Raw genomic sequence first — 23,040 nt, forward strand, 5'->3', positions numbered from 1 at the left:
GAGTATCTGAGTTTTTGTAGCAGACTGCCAGATGTATTTTGGGAAGTTTCCAGCTTCTTTTTTTATATTGCTGTTTTGGAGGCCTGTCTCATTATTTCATGTCTGCATGTGTTTGTTATATAGATCTTTATTTAATCTTTTGCTTGACTTTTTATGTCTAGCTGCTCCACGACAAAGAATTGAGTTGACCTTTGATGAACCGTATTACATAGAACCTTCATTTGAATGTCGGTTTGATCATCTGGAGGTTCGAGATGGACCTTTTGGTTTCTCTCCGCTCATTAATCGTTACTGTGGTCTGAAAAGTCCTGCACTAATTAGATCAACAGGGAGATTTATGTGGATCAAGTTTACTTCTGATGAGGAGCTGGAAGGAAAGGGATTTCAAGCAAAGTACTCATTCATACCAGGTAAAGGTTCCTAAAATTCTGACCAACTTAATGACCATCTGCTTCCATTGAACTCTGTGGATGTGTTTATGCTGGCAGTCTAGAGCTGTATTTTATCATAAGTGCTTACGATGCTAATCCTACAGCGTACTGGACTAAAACCACTTCGGAAAATTGAGTGAAGGAAATTACAGGTCTATAGTTTGCTAGTGAAGAAGTCAGTTGATCTTGTTCATGCTAAAGGCTTTAGCAGCTTCCCTGTTTGTAACTCTAACTTGTACCAGTTTCACCAGTGGTAGTAATGGGAAGAGCACTTATGTGCACAAATAGCTGGCATTTTCAACAGCCTATCTTCTAGGAATATAAGACTCTATGACAAAAACATTCTGAAAAGCCAGAGGATATAGCTATACAGTCCAAGCATCAGCTCTCAGTGTAACTAGATTCCCTAAAACCACAGGTTCAGATGACAAAATTGTTCTTTGCTTAAAGTACTCTGTAGTGCACAGGGTACGAAGGAGAGGATAATATGCTGACAGTGCCTTAAGAGAGACAAAAAGTACATCTGCTCTGTGGGGCCACTTAAAACTGGCAGGGCATTCTTTTTGCAAGAAAATTTGACCCGATGTCCTTGTGCAATACTTGACTGCTGTACTTCATAGATAGCATACGTATAGTCATCAGCATTTTATTGTCCTTTGGGACAAAAGACTATACACAAATGTCAGCTCTGCTACAACTATAAATGTATACACAGGCATAACTTTTTAACATCATCTTTACCCAACTGGTCTTTATCCCCACAGCACATGAAAAGACTATACATGATTATATATTGCTGCTTATAGAATTGTATACCTTGCTAGGGATATACTTGGAAACTCTTCAGATTAGTATGGTGACCAGTCCACTGGCAATAGTGTGCTAAAATGTTTTCCTAGGGACTGTACTTATGCATCTTGCTAAACCCACTTCCAAAGCAATTTCATTAACATCACTTTCAAAACTAACTTAGCCTAGTTCCAGTCTGGAACTTTAGATATACATTTAAACTGTGTATTATTTTCACAACAGATTGCAGCAACTGAAGAACTGATATTTTTCTTTCCTTTTCTTTCCCATGCATTTACATGGAGTGTGGTAAAATATTTTGGGAAAATGGAAGCAGACGTGCACATACACCCCGACTTCATAAAAAAAAAAAAAATCCATTCACAAAGAAGGTTGAAAATCTCACAAAATTTTTCATATACTGTTCATAGTTTTCACTATAGGTAACTAAAACAGAAGAGAGCAAAAAAGGCATTTTCTCAACTGTACTGAGCCTTAAGCTCATGACTGACGCCTTTTTAGGAGAAGTGATAAACTCCCTATACAGAAAAACATTTAGAGGGTCACAGAAAGAGCCAAATTCTGGATCTTCATTTGGAAGACAGTCTTGTACAAAACAGGCATGCGCTTTTGCATGAACTAGTGCTTTCTTTGTATAGACTTAACATTTCACACACATGCACACACTATGATTTGTGTGATTTCTGTGGTGATTTTCTATGCCACAGCTGTGAATGGCTGCATCTTCCAAGTTTCTGTGCTGATTTGTTAGGAAACACTAACCTGATCACTGAAACATAAGCCTTGGACATCCCAGCCCGTTACAGACTCATTTTTAGCCAAGTCCTAGTCCCAGTAAAGTCAAGTACGACCGGTTAATCATTATGGAAAAGTATATTCTTACTTCACAGTATACTACTAGAGTCTATTTTACAGACACATACACTACCTACACGTCACATTTAGAAGAGAGGAGATAAAGGAGCAATCAAGGTGAAATTCTGCCTTCATAAACAATGTCTAGAACTGTACTGCCTGGCCTAATAGAAGAGGCATGAGTATCCAAGGAAAAAGTATCTTTAGTATTGGACTGTCCCTTCTTTGTATTCTGTAGTAATTGCAGTTTAAAAGCGTTGATATATATTCTACTAAACTACAGCAGTCCAAATTGTTCAGAACTAGACAGACAGGACGGTGATGAAGATGATGCACACAAAAAGATCCTATGTGTTCTTGTGGAGCTCCAGTGAAAACTGGCATACTTAAATTCAGAATGTAATGTAGGAGTAAGATACCAAACAGTAAATTTTGGTATTGCGCTGGAAATCTGAGCTGTCAGTATACAATTACCTTATTCAGAGGAGGTCAGTCATTGTGGAATAATGTTATCATCTTAAAAAAAATTGTCTGTGTACCCTCCAATTGATTCAGTAAACTTGCTGGCAATTTTTATTGTGACATAATAAGAAATGGACATAATCTTCAGATTATGCTAGACCTTGAAGTGATTCTCAAGCACTGATAGCCCCTGTGATTTATAACTTCTTTCTATTACAGATCCTGACTTCACTTACCTAGGAGGTATTTTGAATCCCATCCCAGGTATTACAGTAACAATTTCTTTATACATGAAATTTTGAATTAATATCATATTGCATTTGACAGCAAGGTATCCCTTCTCCCTAGACTGCCAGTTTGAGCTCTCAGGAGCTGATGGAATAGTACGTTCCAGTCAAGTAGAACAAGAAGGAAAAACAAAACCAGGACAAGCAGTTGACTGCATATGGACAATTAAAGCTACTCCAAATGCTAAGGTGGGTTTCATTCATATCATTCAGCATATAATGGGTTTTCAGGTCATTAGTAACAGGTAATAGTCACTAGCTGTGATTTGCATAATGTCTCACTTTCACTGAAATGAATTATGTATCAGTGGCTCAGGAAATCCAGAGAGAGGATTGTTTCTGAAATTAAACTTATACAGCAAGTCCACAGTGTTGTCTTCCTATTATTTGAAACTTAAAATACAAAATAACTGTGGAAACTGTTTAAGCAACAATTTTCAAGGGCATTTGACTTGGTCTCTGGTTTTATTGGAAGAACGTAGGCAAAAATGCTGGCTAACAGCTTTGATAAATCCAGTAAATCTTGCTGCCATGGTTTAAAATTTTGTCTCCAGTGGTCCTATTGGAGAATTTCGTTCTGTTCAAAGCCATCACAACACACCTGTTCCTACCCGGTCTAATTCACCTTAAAACCCACTTTCATCAGCAGTCTGAACTAAAATGAAAGGCTTTACCTGAAAACAGCTGAGGAATTGCCACTCTTTCAGTTCTGACTAGGCTATAGGATCACATCCTCTTAAAAGTGCCACAATAAAATTTGCTAGAGCTTTTCTGCCAAAGCCCAAAAGGGGCATATTAGCTGCTCGAGCCAAAAATCAGCATTAGTTACCTGGTATTTATGATTGTGCCTGCAGAACTAGAGACTGCTTATGAAAACATGACTATCTTATGCTCATTAAAAACAACTTGAGCTTTATTGTTGGGCAGAGAGAAGGATCAAGTCCTGTTTATAATTCCAATATTCCAATAGCTATAACCCATTTAAAAAAAAAAAATTAACAGCTATATGTTTCAGAATCATATACTTGTTAATAACTTAGGAGTTGCACTGAAGAATAAATTTTTTTCCTCCATATAGCATACACATTTGTAATTTTGCTTCTCTATATATATTAAAGTACATACCACTGCTTGCATATATGTAAAACCACAAAATATTTTTAAGCAGTAGCTGCCAAGATGGCAAACCTACTCTGTGCCTTTGTACACACTGCTAATAGTTAACTAACCAGCCCTATTCACCTACTTCCAAATTAGTTCTAAAACAGTGACCTAAAAGATGGTAATACAAGGACAAGACAAGTAAGAAACTAGAACTCCATTAATATATTTGAGCCTTTGAGGAAGTGATTCAACTCCCAAGAGCCCTATACCAGTCTAAGTAATAGTAGCAGTTCTTCCAGAAACAATAATAAAACTATTTTCTCTCTACATTGCCACTTGAGTGCACCAGGTCTTCTGTTTTAGTATTTTAATAAATTATTGAATGTTGCCAGAAGGCAGAGTTATAGTTGGGTTGGTCCTAAGATTAGATCATCATCCTAAATTATTGAGCTAAAACATTACAGAAAAAGAATTCTTAGTATTCTGACAGTGGTTTCTTAAGCTTCAATTCTGGCAGAATTATGATGATAAAATCCATTAGATCTGATGTGGCACAGTCTCTTGAGAAAAATAAGCATAGACACTTTTAATTTTCTCCATTTCATTTTGTAATAAAAATAATTTTTTAAAACAGACACGACTGCAGCGATGAAAGGACTTTTAAATCTGCATAACAGATATTTAATAAATTACTTCCAAATTTCAGAAAATTACTAGAATACTCAATATAATCTTTTATATTTACTTGCCTAACACACTAACCAGAAGGAGCTTTTGCAGAGCTGAGCTCTTTTAATGGAATTACTCCTTTTTATTTTCATACACAGAATAGCTCTACTAAAAGTGTGCTAATTTATTTTTAGCTTCCACTGTAATTTCACAGCAGATATATAAAGTTGTTCATTAAATGAAAATACCATCTTTTCAGCCCAAATACTGCACTTAGATCTCACACACGTTTGTGAGATAAGACACCAATGGAAGACAGGTTCTCAATGTAGCTGAGAATTTTCAGCAGTAAATCTAACAAAGAAAGCAGAAAAAAAAAAAATACTGAAAATGACAGAACAGTGAGATGATGCATGACAACGTGACACAGGCTTCACCTTTTCACCAAATGTGCAAGGGGAGACAGTGCTGGCAACCTGCCTCTGGAAAGGACTGGAAAGGAAAAGCCAGGATGTACAAGTGTCACCTGTTTTTCCTGTGCTTTTTTACTGTGTTTTCAATAGAGCCTGTTAAGTGTATATGGAGGGTATCTTTTTTTTCCCCACACAAAGGCGGCTAGTTTTGTTTTAGTGAATTCTCTAAAATTCTGTTTTAAAAGGCTTTGGCACTAGCTGAGGTTAAAAGCAAGATATGGCAAAAGGGCAGACAAATAGATATTATAGCAGTAGTAGGCATGGTATTCATCTACCCTGTCTTCCCTGCGTCACAAACTAAACGAGTTTGAGATTCTTGTTATTAGGCAGATACATGAAAAGCTACACTGTGCAAAAGGTCTTTAGCATCTATAGTATCAGCTGGAGAGGTAATTGTAAACTGTACTCAAAACACATGCAGTCTAGACCCAAGCTTATCTGAGGAACATGCTGAAGACCTCATGGATAGAGGAGGAGCACCTCTTCTCCCACAGAGCAGGAGTCCTCAGCCTCCACATGGATAGATTTCTTCTCTGTCAAAATAGTGGCTGAGGAATTTTTAAAGGTTAAGGATGGACTTTGCAGCATGCTTAGGTGACTTGGTTACACACCACATCAACTTGCACTAGAATTTTGAGAATTCCAGTACAGCCATTCAAGAGATTAAAAAGCCCTATGATCTTTTAATGTAATTCTAACTGAATTACCATATTGCATAAGTTTCCTGCTCCAGCAAAATAAATTATTTACTTACTCTTCAAATGCCATCTTGGTCTTCTAATTTCCTTGCTGTGTATATTCTAACACATATGCTGCCTTCTCTTGGATTAGATTGCGGTTTTTGGAGGAATTAAGATTGGCTTAAATTTACTCTTTCCAGATAGCCAGCTTACTTTTCTCCTGCTTCCATCAGCTTTCATTCTGAAGGGACAAATTTTAATTTCATTATTTTACTTCAGAGCTTTTCTGATTAGACTCCTTTCTTTGTATTTTAACATTGTTTTTATGAATTGAAAAGCAACAGTCGAAATACCATTAAAATTCTTTCAGCACATTTATGTGTTTCTTGTATTGCTTCTAGAGTAATGGACTACAAATTTAGCAGAGGTGCTTAGGGCTTTCTTGAGCAAGTGTGTTGCTTTTTACTCCCCACCCCCCACCCCACCCCCCCCAAGGGAAGCAGAAATGTATCAGAATAAATTAAGTAAAGATTGGTTTTGGGGAGGGGAGAGAAGTAAAACAGGTACTTAAGACAAATTTCAAGTAATACTTCACATGGACATTAAATGAAAAAATCTAAGTTTAAAAGTGTTGTGGATTGGGAGTTAGACATATGTGTAAGGGGACAAAACATCTTATTCAAGACTTGCTAAGAAAGAAAACTGTCTTCTCTGTATTACTTTTCCTAGAGACATTAATTTTTCTTTTCCCACAGATTTATTTGCGATTTCTCGACTATCAAATGGAGCACTCAAATGAATGCAAAAGAAACTTTGTTGCTGTATATGATGGAAGTAGTTCTATTGAAAACCTGAAGGCAAAGTTTTGCAGCACTGTAGCAAATGATGTCATGCTGCAGACAGGGACAGGTGTGGTACGAATGTGGGCAGATGAAGGCAGTAGACTAAGCAGATTCAGAATGCTGTTCACTTCATTTGTGGATCGTAAGTAGATTTTAAAGTGCCTATTCTCCTGGTATCAGGGTACTTCAGGTATTTTAGGAAAAGCATCAGGTATATATTATGCAGCAGCAACACATGAAAAAGGTTGTTTCTGTTTCCTTCACATCTAGCAGGTAAATTAAATACTTGCTTTGTTACAGTTATAAGCATGGTTCCTGAAGAAAGACTTTCCTCCATTTTTAAGAGGTTCTTTTTTCATTTGAATTTGGTAATAATACAGCCCTAGGCTATGTCCTTGTGACAGAGTTTTACAAATGAGCAAAGACTTACTTAAAAAAGACAGCAATGGGACTGACATGTGCTTTCCCACTAGCCCCCATATTCCAGTTCCCTGCCAGACACCACAACAGACTCTTCTTAAGCCCACACTGGATGATCAGAAGGCTAGAAAACACGTGTGACCCTGCCGAGTCTGGATCTTCTTCCTGTTGACAGCTGTACTTTCAATTTCAGGTCTGGAATGACACCCACTCCAGCTACACCTAAGCTGTGACCTTCTCAGCTGCATGTGGCTCTGAAGGATCCCACACATGCTCTCTTAGCAAAGCCCAGTTGTGTTGCACAACCATGGATAAGAAGTTAAATTTGAATTTATTTAAGAAGGCTATATTAAAAGCAGAGCTGTCAATGCAATCTGGATTTCTGTTTGGATTCCGTAGCCTGGGTTAGAGATAGTCTATATTCTCATTGTAAATTGAGATGTTGTTGAAAGCACGCTTTTTGTGGCATTTTCTTCTAAGTGCTTTCTCTCCGAACTTAATTTTTCTTGCCTCACAAAGGACGACATTGTCCATATCGCAGAACCTGAAAATAAGTGGCATCTTCAGCACTAAAGTAGACTAAGATTAGAACTGCAGAGCATATCTGTGGCAAGAGCTGAATAAAACATATCTGCCACTTCAGGAAATCAGACCTATCCTTGTGCTAAAGGTTTTCAAAAAGTTCTGCTTGAAGAATAAATAGTACAGATTTGCTGTGAAAGAAATAATTTGTTTGACAGAACTAACATGTCTGTAGCCAGCCCTGAAAGGGATCCTGGTCATCACTTTGCAAAAAGGTTCAGGTAACAAGTAGATTTTATGTTCTGTTCCATAAAACAATAAAGTTTTAACACAAGAGAAAAGTTACTTTCTATAAAACAATCTTTCTAAAGTAACAGAGATTTACAAGAGAAATATTACTACCATGTATGCAAAGTAAGCAACAATTGCATGTTGCAAACTAGTCTCTTGTTTGACCTACAATAGGCATTTCATAAACTTTAGATATTGTGAATTACAATAATACCAGTTTTAAGCACAACTTGTAAAACTAATAGCTGCTTTTCCAGTAGCTTTTATTTCAATACAGTTATTAATATTAGCGATAGTGCAAGTTATTCCAGCTTTCAATCTAGAAAATGCTATGAACTTTGCCAGGGAAGTTATCTATTTATATTATAAATATTGGAGTGTTTGGGGTTTGGCTTTTTGTTTGGTTGGTTTTGTTCTGTTTTTTGTTGAGTTTGGGTTTTTTGGGAGGGTTTTGTTTGTTTTGGGGTTTTTTTTTGTTTGTTTGGTTTGGTTTGTTGGGGTTTGTTTTTGAGTGCAAGAGGTTGAAACAGTGACTACTCTTAAAGCTAGATAACTTTCCAAACTTAGGATTTTAAAGCAAAAGTCATTGGCAGAAGAAAATCTGCAAAGGTACGTGGTTATTCTTATTTACCTTCTAACTTGAGATACCATCTTTCTTGGATAGGGTAATTGAAAAGTATGTATCTGAAAAATGTTTCATGTATTTTTAAATAACCTAGTGATAAGCAATTTTTCAAACTGAGAAAAGTGAATCTGCACTTACCTTATTTTCAGATTGTTAAGCTGTTTTTCTCTTCTACCTTGCTAATGATTGGTAATTATATGAAGCCAGCCGTGAAAACAATCAATATTTCTGAAAAGATTTACATAAATGAACTAATTGTGCATGACAGTCACCTAACACACACCTAGTGCTGCTTGCAGATTTGACTAAGTAATTCAGCTAACAGCAATGTTAAAAATCAATGTATCTGATTTCTGGCTTGATTCAATACATGAATAATGCTAGATACAAGGAACACTCTGAACATTGCACCGGTTTGAGGCAGCTGTTAGGAGAAGAGTCCAGCTATGTCCTTGAAGTCTTGGACCAGAATCGATCAGTTGTCGCGCTTTGTAGACTTAGTCTCACCAAATTACAAACAAAAGGAAAACAAGGCCATTTATCCCATCTTTATGAACTTGTGAACAAAAGCCACCCCCAAAAAATGTTAAAGAGACTACACAGGAATGTAAAATAGATATCCTGCTGGCAGGTGGAGAAGCAGCAGCAGAATGCATTGTCCGGAAATACAGAAATATGAAAAAACTCCCCTGTTCAGGGAAATGAGAAAAGGAATGTGTCTTGTATAATAATTCTTCCTCTGTGCCTCCAAAGAATTACAACTCCATACAGCTCCATATTGGAACACCAGCAGATACACATGGATACACGACGACCACTCTGGAGACGAATTTCATAGATCCTCCTTTATCTCACAGTCAGAAATATTTTAGTAGATAACTTAGCCTATTACATACATAGCTTTTTTAAGCTATTATGTTTAAACAATGATCCTATTTATCCTTTATAAAGCTTGCACAATCTTTCTTTCCAAATTCAGAAGGAAAAACTACCTAAGTGTTTTCTCCCCACATGTGCTAATAAGGCCAAGAGCCTTTTATTTTGTAGCCTACATCATGAACATTTCTGTTTTAACTATTAACATTTTCCCATTATATATGCATGGTGGTTAGAAATGTTGACTACATCTTCCTGTTTCTATGAATTGCTTTAGGTTGTCTGGGATACCTGTTTTCATGTTTAGGTTGATACTCTTGCATAAGTTTTAGCCTGTCATCATGTAGTCCTTCAGGGAGAAGGTGTGAATCCCTTTGTAATTTAATTGCAGCATAATTTCAGACAATGCTTACATCATGATGTATCATGATTTCATATGATGCTTACAGAATAATGCTTACATTGTGCCTTAAATCATTAATGATACCAATTGACTTAGCATCTACTCTTCATAGTGTGGCATAGTTTGGCACACTGACAACCCAACAACCAGGTTCCTTTACATTTTCTTTGCTAAACAGTAGCAGTTGGTAAAGCAGTTAGAGACATAGTTAGGTCTGAATGGAAATGTTTCATTTTATTCTTCCATTTACCAGGTAATTGCATGGTTGAACTTAGAAAAAAAGTCCCACTGAAAAATGGTTTGGCCCTTGAAACAAAGTGGGCATAAGACATTCTTGGAAAATGGCTGTTGATTCAGAAGCCTAACTAGGAAGTCGCTCTAGTCAGAGAGGATCAAGGAGAGCTGGTTTCGCAGGACCGCATGCAGTCATTCTTTTTTTTGTCACTGAGACTCAAAAGCCCAACAGAAGGAGTGAGTGAGAAACATGCTGTATTCAGGACTAGTCACCCTCCTCTGCTGTACCCTTTTGGTTTTGCATTATGCTTCAGAGAATCCAGACTGTTCAACAATAAATTCTTTCTATGAAACCAAATAGTAGAATGTCTACCACACATCCTTGCTGTTTAATATATAACTGACTCCACTAATAATAGACATTTCTATCATAAAAATACCACATTACGGAGAGACAAGGGGAAAATCAATTTCTTGTCCAGTGCCCTGAATTCATAGGGTGTTCCCTGTGTAATTATACAGCATCCTGAAAAGAATTACTAATTTTTAATATATTTTTCTGATGTCAAGAAGCTATAACAAACATCCACCGAAACATAAAATATTTAGGGCAACTTTCTAGTTAATTTATTTCTTCAAATTTCTAACTATATATAGACAGATAGATAGATAAAAAGCTAAACTGTACTCTCTCAATCCCTGCATTAGCTCTAATAGGAGGATATAAGACCTTTGATTCACAAGCAGGAATGACTTAGATGCCTCCAGTTAGTGAAATCTCTTGCAATTACTGAAACAGTCCTCCACAAGCTGAAGTCTGATTTGCCTTAAGATATTAATGGGCTCTAAAATGCAGATGTTCAGGAACTGCTTCACAACATAACATGTAGCAGATGCACAGCAGACTGAATAAATATATAATTGATGGTAAGCATGCGATTTTTAAGTATTAAGCTTTTTAAGACACGTATTAAAGCTTTCTTCCATTATCTGTGTTGTGTGACTATCTATCTGCTATCCATTTAAAGCAAGAATTTTTTTTTTGTAGCATTGATAATACATCTGAAAGCAACCACATGAAGAGAGTAAATCATCCAGTTACTAGTGATGTGCAAGAAAAGTGATTGTGTTTGAAACAGAGACAAAGAATGAGAATGCATGCTAAAAAAGTAACAGGAATTTACTAGTTTTATTGCAAATGCATCAGTTACTGAAAATTCCTAATGTTTTCTTTCTCTTCTTTCCTGCAGCTCCCTGCTCAGGCAACACTTACTTCTGCCATAGCAACATGTGCATCAATAATTCTTTAGTCTGCAATGGCATTCAAAACTGTGCATATCCTTGGGATGAAAACCACTGCAGAGGTGAATATAGTGCAAAGTATAGCCTTTATGTGCTAGGCTGGTCAGTTTGCCTTTCAAGAAAGTCATGAAATGTCTTTTTCTTGGAAATATGCTGAAGACAGCTATTTTACTAATCTCAGGAAGATGTTCCTTTTTTTTTTTTTAATATAAACTCAGGAGACATGTAAGCAACCTGAATATTGATCTTACTGCTTTATAATTAATTTTCTTCCTCTTCAGCATATACTCTATTTAAAAGGATGGCACCTTAATAGGAGATAGAATTTAGTATTTGCCAGGTTGCATCCGATCCATTTCTAAACTTTAAATGAAGCAAGGATTGTAGGGACACGTAATACCTTTTAGAGAAAAAAATTACAGAGCTGCAAAAAGACAGACAAGCCTTCAAGCACAAAAAGGCTTTCTCAAGGCTGAAACAGAAGCAACAATCTTCAAAGACAAGTACAATTTTAAAACATTTGTTTTAAGTTGTTAATCACGTACTATCTCAGAGTAAATGCAACTGCTGCATATAGTGTGAGAAAGGGTAGAAGGAACTGTTAGGAAGCCAGAAGTCATTGCTTGTTGAAAACATACATATCTATATCACTGCTTCTAGAATATGAGGCAGGGGAGTATTGTTTAAACCATCGCAACTACAGTAAAGACTTGTTTCAGTATCAGGTTTTGTTGGAAAAATTCTCATGATTTGAGGAAACTTACTCTGCTAAAGCACAAATATATTCACCTGTGCTTCAACAATAACTGAATTTTCAGAGCAGGAATAAAACCAGTTCAAGCTCAACTATTTTTCTTGCTAAGAGAAAACAATAAAACAAACTTGAGCTTGGGTTTTTTTGACAAATAGAATGGCATAAATAGGTCTGAACACAAAACTCCAGAAAAATTTAAATAGGTACTCCCATTTCACAGAGAAATTGAACCTGCAGGAAGGGTCAAAATGTTCTCTACAGAAAAGCTTGAAATAAAATGGCTTTTCAATACACAAATTCTGCTTAATTTTTTTAGTAAATAAATACTAAAAAAACTAATTTGAAATTGTATTTTGGGCAAACAAAATCATTCACATCACTAAAATACTGTAATGCAAGGTACATTATGGAAGCTTTCCAGTTAACAAAACTGATCCATAACTCCCAAGTTTTTGATGTAAAATAAGCTTCCTCTAAACAGTCCTTAGCTTTGACAATATTTGATGTTCTCTCTTCAGTCTGATTTCTAGATCTCTTTCCCATCTTTACCATTTGCTTTCTAGAATCTTGTCTAGAATCCACACTCCACTCACATACTGCTGTATTTAAAAAATTAATTCCATGAAAATAGTATTACAGTGTGACAAAAGTGTCTCTCTCAATATTTGTTTTATTGCTGCATCTGGTGCTGCAAAACCTACCATGTTTTATGTTGAAAACAACCTAAATTCTGATGCAGTACTTGCACAGCAGATAATTAAGAGACAGCTGAAGACTGGATCCATATTGCCAACTAAGGTAGACTGAAAGGAGACTGATGCACCCAAACGAGCAATAGCTAGACATAGAAAGCTTCTCACAATTGTGCTCAATTCCTGCAGGCACACAGAGTTCTTGTTTAGTCTATATTGAGAGCTGCCTAAATCTGAGCATATTGTGACCTACCTTATGCCTAAGCCCAGGGACCCAAAAATTGATAGAAAAGTCAGTTGTGTGCAATTTCTTTTAAGAGACTGGCGGAGACATCACCTTTTACATAACAACTTCTTGATGAGAATATCTTCCAAGAATTAAGAAACCTAGGTGCACATGAGAGAACTGTCATAGCACCGAAGTTCATACCTCCCACAAAGTATGGTAACACTAAGATCTAAGCTAGGCAGGATAAGGGGAGATAACCTCCTTCGCATTAAAGGTATAAATGTAACTGAGAGTAAACAGTCTAAGCTCTGAAGTAGAACTGTATTTCAGACATAACTTCTTATTAGCCAATTCCTTGTAAGTCTGTTTGGTATGTGGATTGTTTTGAATAGCGTGTGATGGTTTGTAACTCTCTCCATGCACTGTGTGTGGAGTACTTAGGTGCATAACACATATCTAGATGCTGAAAATAATACGCAACATTAAGGCTACTATATTTTCTTCTGCATAGTCTTAAATGCTTTTCTCCCCCACTACTGGATGTTGCAGAATCTTGGTGTAGAATTCTTTTAGTCCCCTAGAACAAGTACATTTACAGAACAGAAATCAAACTGGAAAATTTTAATCTTCATATAAGAATTTTAAGTATGGAAAACCATCTTGTTCTGATGCTGCCATCTTGTGTGTTTTCAGATGAAGTACTAGCCAAAAATGCCATATGATTTGGGTTGGTTGGTTCACCACCACCACCACCACCCCCCGCCTTTTGTTTTTTTCAACAGATTTGGTTACTGGACTCTTAAAACTGGAATATACCCATGCTAAAGCTCCCTGTGTTTAAATAGGTATAACAGACTTGCACAATAAGCACAGTCATTACCTTTCCAAGAGATGTGAAAACAAATAGTACAGTCACTCTTACATCATCAGTATGATAATATTTCACTTTTAAAGAACTAGAAAATTTTAAATCTAGGTTTCCTTCTACTGACATCAATGGAAGTGTTACCAGCAGGAGCAAATCATGGTAAGAGAAACATCATCCGTAACTGTATTTAACCTATTTAAGGTTAATTTAAGCCTATTTAACTCATGGATTTTGGAATATGAACTGATCAGTGGAGGTTTAGGATTGAAGCCTCATCCCAGCTGAGTCAGCATGCACTGGCCAGAGAGTTCCACCTGCCACTGAACTATCATATGGTAGCCACTAATGCAGATAGGGAATTAGACTTGCTGAACAAAGGCACAGATCCACTATGTTAAATCCTACTGACATACAGGTTTAGTCTCCACTGCCATTAAGTCATTTCATTAATACAGCACTTATATGGCAATTGCAATACATCTTGCTTTGTTTCAATACATGATCAAAAGTGTGGAAAATAATAAAAGCCGTATCATAATCCTCATTTTTAATTTGCAGAAAAGAAAAAAACTGGGTTGTTTGAACAAATCACCAAAACTCATGGAACAATCATTGGCATCACGTCAGGGATAGTTTTAGTTCTTCTCATCATTTCAATTCTAGTACAAGTAAAGCAACCTCGCAAAAAGGTTATGGCTTGCAAGACTGCTTTCAATAAAACTGGTTTCCAGGAAGTATTTGATCCTCCACATTATGAACTGTTTTCACTAAGGGACAAAGAAATTTCTGCAGATTTGGCGGATTTATCAGAAGAACTTGAAAACTATCAGAAAATGAGACGCCCTTCAACAGCTTCCAGATGCATTCATGACCACCACTGTGGCTCCCAGGCCTCTAATATAAAACAAAGCAGGACAAACCTCAGCTCCATGGAACTTCCCTTTCGCAATGATTTTGCGCAGCCTCAGCCAATGAAAACATTTAATAGCACATTCAAGAAAAGCAGTTACACTTTCAAACAAGCGCATGACTGCCCTGAGCAAGTTATAGAAGACAGGGTGATGGAGGAGATTCCATGTGAAATCTATGTTAGAGGAAGAGAAGATACGGCACAAGGTTCATTATCTATTGACTTTTAATTTCCTAGTGAAGGTAGTATCAGTGTATATATGAGATGCTTGTGTACAATGACAGTGTATATATTAAAAGTGTGCTATACACAGCGTGTGAGATGCACACACTTTTATCCTATTATAGTTCATTTAAAAAACCCAAGGTCTTCATAACTAATACTTGCTGAAAAACGGTGGATTTCCTCCTGTCTTCCCAAGCTACCTATCTAGTGGAGGAGTAAGACAAAGACTTTGCATGGAAATTATAAGTTAAGGATATTGGAAGAAAAAAAAACAAAACAACACAACAACTACTAATCATGGAACACTGAAAACAATGACTACTATTCTCTTCCTCATACCATTTTCTCTTCTTTAGATATCTGCTTTTCAAGACAATTTTAATACCTCAGTTACCTAAATAAAAGTAAAGTGCACCATGTGTATGTCAACATAGCTGTCTTATTGTATTTGTCAAATTGAAAGTAGAGTTAGTGTTAAGTGCCAGTTAAGACTCAAGAATTATGTTACAGCCATCTGTTTCATCTTGCCTACCATTTATATTGCCTTTAACTATCAGTTCCTCACTCTGTGCTTTGTGAGAAATAAGTGAAAAGGATAACTGCCTTTGAAAAATATTGAGTTATATTAATTTTAGTACATTTGGAAATACATAATCTTGCAGCTTTTGGTTAAAACACAAGTAAGTACTCACATTACTCTAGATGCAGACTTTCACAAGTTTTCTTTCAAGAAGATTTAGGATTTTAAAATATTCTGCCATGTATTATAGATCCATATGGCTCACTGATTTCACAGCTCTGTAGTTGGAAAACAATTTTGTTCCTGCATTTTCCAAGTATTGACATAAATAGACTGTACTGTACATTTGTCTCTTAAAATAGCCTTTTACTCCTTATTGCAGCCAATCTTCCCTACTGAAATCAGTGATGATGCTTTTAGCTCATGTCCTACTTGCCTGAAGAGAACTGCTCTGAGTTGTGTGTGATTATCAGGTATATGAAGATACTGGAAACAAAGAGAAATCACAAAGCAAGTCTTATTAACCTTTATGGAGCCCTCCTTATGCCCCTTGTTTCCACTTGCAAAATTGCACATTTCATACCTTTTTTAATGGTGGTTTGGACCTAATTTTAAAATTTTTACAATATAAAAAAATTTTTAAAATACAATAATTCTCATTGTGGTTTTTAAACTTTTTATATCGTTTGATACTGTACAGACTAATTACTAAATCAAATCTAGCACCTGTACAGCAGGCTTCTTGCAGTGTCCCTGTTAGCAGCTCTGAATAACATGCAGTGGCTGCTGCATACATCACCATTTGCTAAGAATGCTTAATATGACTTCCACATTAGCCTACATTTTATTCCCTAGTTGGTTTGAGTTTATTCTGGTACTTTGTTCACAGGAAAACTTTCACTTAGCTGACTTAACAGCTTGCACTGGGCATATCCTTTATTTACAAATGTTTAAAACCACATTGTTTGTTGCGCTGACTGTAGTACAAAAAAAATAGTATACAACCCTAGCAACTGAAAAGTCTTTTCTTTAAAATAAAAGATGAACGACAGCTGTAGTCACAGATTTTCATTGGAATGATGAAGAAAAAAATTTTTTTACAAATGTTTAGAATGTAAGAAGTTTAAGGTGGGGGAGGGGGGCGGGGCGGGGCTTGAGTATCTTCAGCACTTTCCAACTTCAAAATTAACTCTGTCTGATATCTAGAAAGGATTTAATCAGAAGCTCACAGATCAGACCCCTAAGGCTGTATCCTGGAGTCAGTTTTTGTGCTGGTACTAGAACGTATTTCAATTTGAAAGAATGAAAATGAGCATTATTTTTAGATGCACTTCATGCAGAAGATAAGTGTTAAAAAAATCTAGTTAATTTTTACTTGAAAATTTTTTCATATTTAATGAAAATATTTCTCGACAGATTTCTTTTTTACTTCTCATTGTTTTCAGTAATAAACATCTATATGATACAGAATGTTATTTGTGACAGTCTATTAGTTCCACATTCTTTCAACAAGTAATACGTAGTTTTACACGGGTCATTTTTATCCATGCTAGGTTTGCATGATGAAGTTTTCTTTTTAAGGTATGTTTGTTCATGTGATAAAAATAATGTGATCCCTATTCTTTCCTAAGTTATATTGTCTTTGAACAGTAGACCTGTAATAATAAAACAAATAGCAAGCCTGCATATCCCAGGTCTGCGGAGAAAAGGGGAAAAGCTCTATTGAAGAAGTTCCCAAATGGCCTGAATAATATTTCAGTCTCTGTTGTAACTTTCTGATTATGTGGTCAGAACAGCTGCTTTTTGGCTACCCCATAGCATATAGGTGAGCACACATAAGCAGTCATGTGTATAACTTCTTCCAATATCCCTAAGCCCAGCTCTACAAGCTTCACTTTCCCCCTTCCTTGCTGTCTAATCTGGTTTTTTGTCTTTAGGATAAAGACAAGATACTACTGCCTAGTTTAACATCTGCTTTGATTCCCAATACAGTGCAAAAACTATCCTGGAGGGAGCTTTTCAGTATTTCTGTAATAGCAGTCCCTACCCTTACTGTGGCAATAGCTGTACACTTGAACAGATCCAAGAGAGAAACCCAAAGGAATAGTGATTTATATAGGCTTCTATAAGTAGCGAGGGCAGAAAAATGAAATACCAGTGCTTGTTTTATTAGAGGGTGAAATTGACATTGAACCTAAATATCTGAAAGGAAAACTTGTGCATGGTGTGTTTAAAAAAGAAGGTCTATACATCTCATTGTAATGTTGGGTTCAGTTATGTAGAAATTAGTGGTAACTATTGGAGCCATAATTCCACTTTCAGTATAATCAAATTCTCTACACTACAGAGGAAAACTAACTGGGTGGACTGCTTGGTATCACTCAGAGTGCAGAAAACTGACATTTTCAGAAAAAGAATCTAGTATCAGTTTTGCAGTCTCAATCTAGATGGAGCTGATGTTTAAACTTTTTTTTGGCATTAGCAAAACCCACCGCCTTTCATATCTCCTAATATCTAAGTACTGTTAGCCTATTTCCATTGTCTCCATCTTAAATCCATACATTTTTAGGAGCATTGTGATTTTGCACTCAATTGTACCCATATCTCTGATGCCCTCTGTTAACACCAAATGCTCATAAGCAAAGATACATTCACTAGACACAGACTGACCAGGAAAAGGCTGACAACATTAACTACTTTTTGGTATTTATAATTTATTTTTACCTTTTATCATAGTAGCTTAGACATCAGACTATCTAACATGAAGAAGAATTTCTTGTGGATAAAAGTTGTAAACATACGGCCAACAGGAAAATAAAAGTGACTAAGAACCACAATTCTTGAGTGCTGTAAGGACACAACTGCATTTACAGATATGACGACAGTGGTGTAGGAGACTCAGACTTAACACTGTTACTGACTGAAATGTTTCAGTGATCACAGAAATACTAATTTGTATTTAAAATGCATGAGATTCTCTTGTCTGCTATAGACAAGATGACCCTCGTAGTGCATTCGAATTATAATGGCATATTATATGAATTACTGTCAGTTTTTACTAAACCGATAGAAAGGTTACGAAAAGAGCTGTCACTGACTTACAAGAAAAGGTGCTTGTCATGTGAACATTTCACAAAATTTTTAAGTCATTAAAACACCCTTTGTTTTGTTTTCTACTTGGCACAGAGAATTCTGTGCGTTGGCAGCAAATCTGCTAAATGAGTAAAAAAGGTTTGCCGTATTTTCAAATCAATTTCATCCTTAAATAAGATTCATGTATCAACGATCATAAGATTTAAGTTAGCACAAAGTATAATCCTTTATCTAGAAGGCTACCAACAGCAAAAGTAATTAAAAAAAGATCTTAGCACATATACCTGAGAAGCCAAGAGTAAATTACTGCTTGAAATAGAAAACTTAATTCATATGGATATAATGAAATATATCTACAGTTTGATCTTCCTGCATAATCAGTCTCTATATAATCTGCTCACAGTAAAACTCAGTGAAATCCATTTACTTTTGCGTGTCCTTATTTCGAAGTTTATGTATGAGACCTATGATTGCTCAGAAGGTCTATAGACTGTTTAGCAAATTCCTAGTGTATGCAGCATAAAGATAAGCTGATTCTACATTATTTGAGATCACACTGTTACAATGGAAGAAAGAATTTTAAAATCAAAAACCTTTGAGTTGATTAATGCTTTGAAATTGAGTATTTATAGCACCTATCTCAATCTAAATATATAAAAGCTACTATCTTTAAGACTTCTGTTCCTGTGGTTTCCAATACCATCTCTGTATAGCATAAATCCCCCCTATAAATACCCAAATAAATCACATGTCAATGTCATATTAGTATGTGGTTCTGTGTCACCACAAAACTGCAAGTTTATTTTCACATTCAGATTCCTTTGCTACACTGCACTTAACAGAATCAGCTTAATAAAAATCTGGTTTCCATCTGTTTCATAGATCAACACCAACAGTCATTTGTGAATTGTCAACTTGTTCCCTCTTATCTAGCTATTGAAGATAATCTACCATGTATCAGATAAAACAGCTTAGTTTTTGTAAGTGTTCCTATAGAGCCAGGCTCAGGAATAAACAAAGTAAGAACTTTATGTCTTTGTATGTCTTTTCATTACCATCACATAATCTATGGTAATAGCTTTTATACTGGAGAAACCCATAAAATACAAACTACACCAAATTCTGTTCAAGAAAAAATAAAGTACTATAAGAAACCAAATGACAGGTACCTAAGATGTGCACAGCTCGAAACCCAAAATAATTTGCTGTTTTGGAATCTGAATCATGCATTATGAAGAGTAAGAGCTGTCAATGCTGCCAGTGTACTTAAAAGGATGCACATCATACCATCATCTCTGAACAACTGCTTCTCCCAAACACAGATTTCCTGGACATCTTTAAAGTGTTACAGTGTAAATCTTATCATATTATTGATTTATATGGAGAAATATAAGCATATTATTTACATCTTGTACTTAGCCTCAAAGTTGATGATCACCTACATAAAAGTTGTTCCTGCCTTCCTTTCAGATCTATTTAGGAACAAGAATTATATTGTAGAAGTATTTATTATTAAACCACAGCATTTCAGAGTTTAAGCACTATGTTAATTTCTGAGTTTATACTGCCGCTTATTTTTCACCTGAAAAGAGACTACAAGGAAAGCTCAAAGCTCACAGGATTATCTCCTTAACCTCAAATGAGTATGGCTAAACTGGAACAGAGTACATCAACATGCTAATACTCAAGGTTTAGTATTTTATAGGGAAGCAATATCAGAATTAAAAGTGCATGTGTTTTTTTATGTGAGCGGGTTTAGTTTTTCTTTTGCTCATAACACTTGTCTTCAATAACTGCTACACTTGCCTGTGAATTACACAGGAATCTAGAGCTTAAGTTTCCTTTCAGTTCCACTGGCAAAGCACATCAAATTGTACAAAAATTTTTAAAAAACCCAGTGTATTTCCAGAGACAGGAGATGAGTTGAAAATTAAAGAATTACTTGTTTTAAATGCAATATGGGAAACAATAAAATACTAACCACTGGACATTTCTGATACAGTGTTTAACCCACCCTTCAATAGACTCAATCTCAAGGTAAAGCACACAGTTCTACTTAGCCAGTATGTTAGGTTCCCTCTCTTCAGTAAACACCCTCAATACACATAATAATTTCAAAGCAGCCAGGTGTTAGTACTGAGTTTACTGGATAGCATTCTCAATTACCACTGATAACTGTATAAAAAGGTGATTCAGTGATTAACGAGGTGAAAAAAGCAGAAAAATACTCTTGAAAGCAATTATGAGAATAACAGATTCTTAGAAAGACAAGTCAATAAATCCCAAGTCTCTTAAACATTGTAATGAATCTTCTGTTTGTAAAGAACAAACAGACAAGGTACATAAGCACTAGCACTCATTACTGTCTCTCCACTGTATGTATAATAACTCAAGAAAGCAACTGAAGGCCTCGGGCAAAGCCAAATAATTTTAATTTTTCTGAAGTAATGAAAAACAAAAGAGATCTAGTAGAGTGAAGATGTTTGCTTTGCACCTACCAGACGCAAAAGATTCTGCACAGGCCATTTTACCTTCTGTTATTGTGAAGTTTTATCCTTATTCTTTTATCCTCCAGAAAGGAATTCTGGAATAGACAAGAACAGTACAAAACATCAGTGTCAAATTCGAGTGTATAGTAAACAAATAAAAAAGTAACAGATACTTAAAATAATCTCATATATTAGGTAATTTTTAGAGCTCTGTATGACACCTAAGGTTATCATACTCTGATATGACAGACATTTCTGCATTTATGCCTGTTTTGACAAATTTGAATACAAGCACTTAGACATTAAATCTGTGCACAAGAAGTAGTAATAACAGAAAACTAAGCTATTTGCCTTTAAGATCCAGAACTAATAAAGCTGCAAACTTTGAAAGCTTTACTGTACTGCACTTTCCACAGAATATGAGCAAGGTCAGACATTAGCATAAGGGAAACACATCCTTTACTTGAACTAGCAGAATCCAAACATGAATTATTTCTTATTAATCATTAGAGCACAGATGTTAAGTTTGTTTGTTTGTTTTTTTTTTTAATTGACGCTCCAACTTTCCTTTAATTAGCACCATAAGATAAAACGTTCTCTAAAGGAAGCATGTGGATTTCTTGCCCACAAAGAGCTATAATAGGTAGGTTTAAATATTGCATTACTGTGTTTAAAATTATGAAATACCTGGTTTTAATGTCAATTTATGAAAGTATCAAAAGCTGCATTACTTACATTCCTGGAATAGTTTACATTACAAGTTACCAGTTGTGTAACACCAGGATTTAATGGCAATGTTTCAGCACCAACTATAACACTACTGCAGTACAGTTGGCAAATACTAATGCTCAACAAGAGAAGTAAAAAGCACAAAACCACTTCTTTTTCAGTATTCTCTCCTCCCCTCAGGAACACAAATAAAGGCTACTAACTGTTCTTTAGCAACAGTACCAAACAGGCAGCTCAAGCTAACGAGCATCCTCAAGGCTTAGGGGAACATTCATGAGAAGCAGAAAGAGTGTAGAAGATATTTCTACATTAATCCTCCTATTCCTGAAATGATTATGCATCATTTAAAAAACAAATACCCAGGGTGATCAAACAAGGACTACTAAGGGAAAAGATATATAGTCAAATTCAGTTTTGTTTGATTCAGAACTGGAGGTCATGGCTTATCCTTACTGTAGGACAACACCGAAATTAATATTGCCAAAAACCCAAAAGACAAGGAACAGTCACTTCATATTTACACTATAATAAAAAAATTTATGTAAATTTGCAATAAATTGTCAATTGTTTGGACGCCTTGTTGAGTTGCAAAGGGCAGTTTATAATGACTGAAGGAACTGACAGAAAGGCATGCCTATCTCAAAGCAGAAGAACTTGTCTGCCTTGTATTTGAAAATGTAATAACTAGTCTTCTGCTTGCCTAACCATGAGGCTACCTTATCTTCTTTCACTGTGGAAGCACTTTAAGTAATGATGGGAGAATATCTGAAATGAATGGCAATCTTGCCTGTGGGCCCCAGGCCAACCTTAACAGAAATATCCAATAGGATATATGCAGGGGAAAATGAAAATATATGGCTTTGATTCCTTTTCAGACAGGAGTCAAATTTTAGGGTCTAATATAAAGCCCACCAGATTCAGTGGATAAGCAACCAAAAATCATACAATCTCCTAAGGAACTAGATCTGGAACCCCTGTGAACGATAGACATTAGCTTCATTGAACATATTGAAATACTTTTCAACGCTAAAGCACACACGAGTTGAAAAATTTTGAGACAGATCCAAACATCTAGAGTGCTATTTTGAAGGGTAATACATTATGTTAGTGATCCTATTGATTAACAGCAAAACTCTGTTATTAAGGTCAGATGCGCTTATTGATTTTTTTTTCTCTTTAAGGAAGACTTTGTATGAATATTAATGGCTAATGCCTAGAATTGAAGAATTGAAAGATGATTTAGCA

General features: G+C 35.7%; 1 protein-coding gene across 1 annotated transcript in view; it reads left to right on the forward strand.

Moving 5' to 3' along the window:
• Positions 1 to 14,968, forward strand: part of NETO2 (neuropilin and tolloid like 2) — a 31,575-nt gene extending 16,607 nt beyond the window's left edge. Inside the window, exons 5-10 of the mRNA XM_086468824.1 lie at positions 162 to 410; positions 2,778 to 2,801; positions 2,907 to 3,034; positions 6,527 to 6,755; positions 11,235 to 11,348; positions 14,388 to 14,968. Of these exons, the coding sequence (XP_086324950.1) occupies positions 162 to 410; positions 2,778 to 2,801; positions 2,907 to 3,034; positions 6,527 to 6,755; positions 11,235 to 11,348; positions 14,388 to 14,968 (1,325 nt within the window). The remainder of the gene's footprint in view (positions 1 to 161; positions 411 to 2,777; positions 2,802 to 2,906; positions 3,035 to 6,526; positions 6,756 to 11,234; positions 11,349 to 14,387) is intronic.
• Positions 14,969 to 23,040: the final 8,072 nt, after the last annotated feature.

Source organism: Leptosomus discolor, chromosome 8 (genome assembly GCF_034619465.1).
Source record: "Leptosomus discolor isolate bLepDis1 chromosome 8, bLepDis1.hap2, whole genome shotgun sequence".
NCBI lineage: Eukaryota > Metazoa > Chordata > Aves > Leptosomiformes > Leptosomidae > Leptosomus > Leptosomus discolor.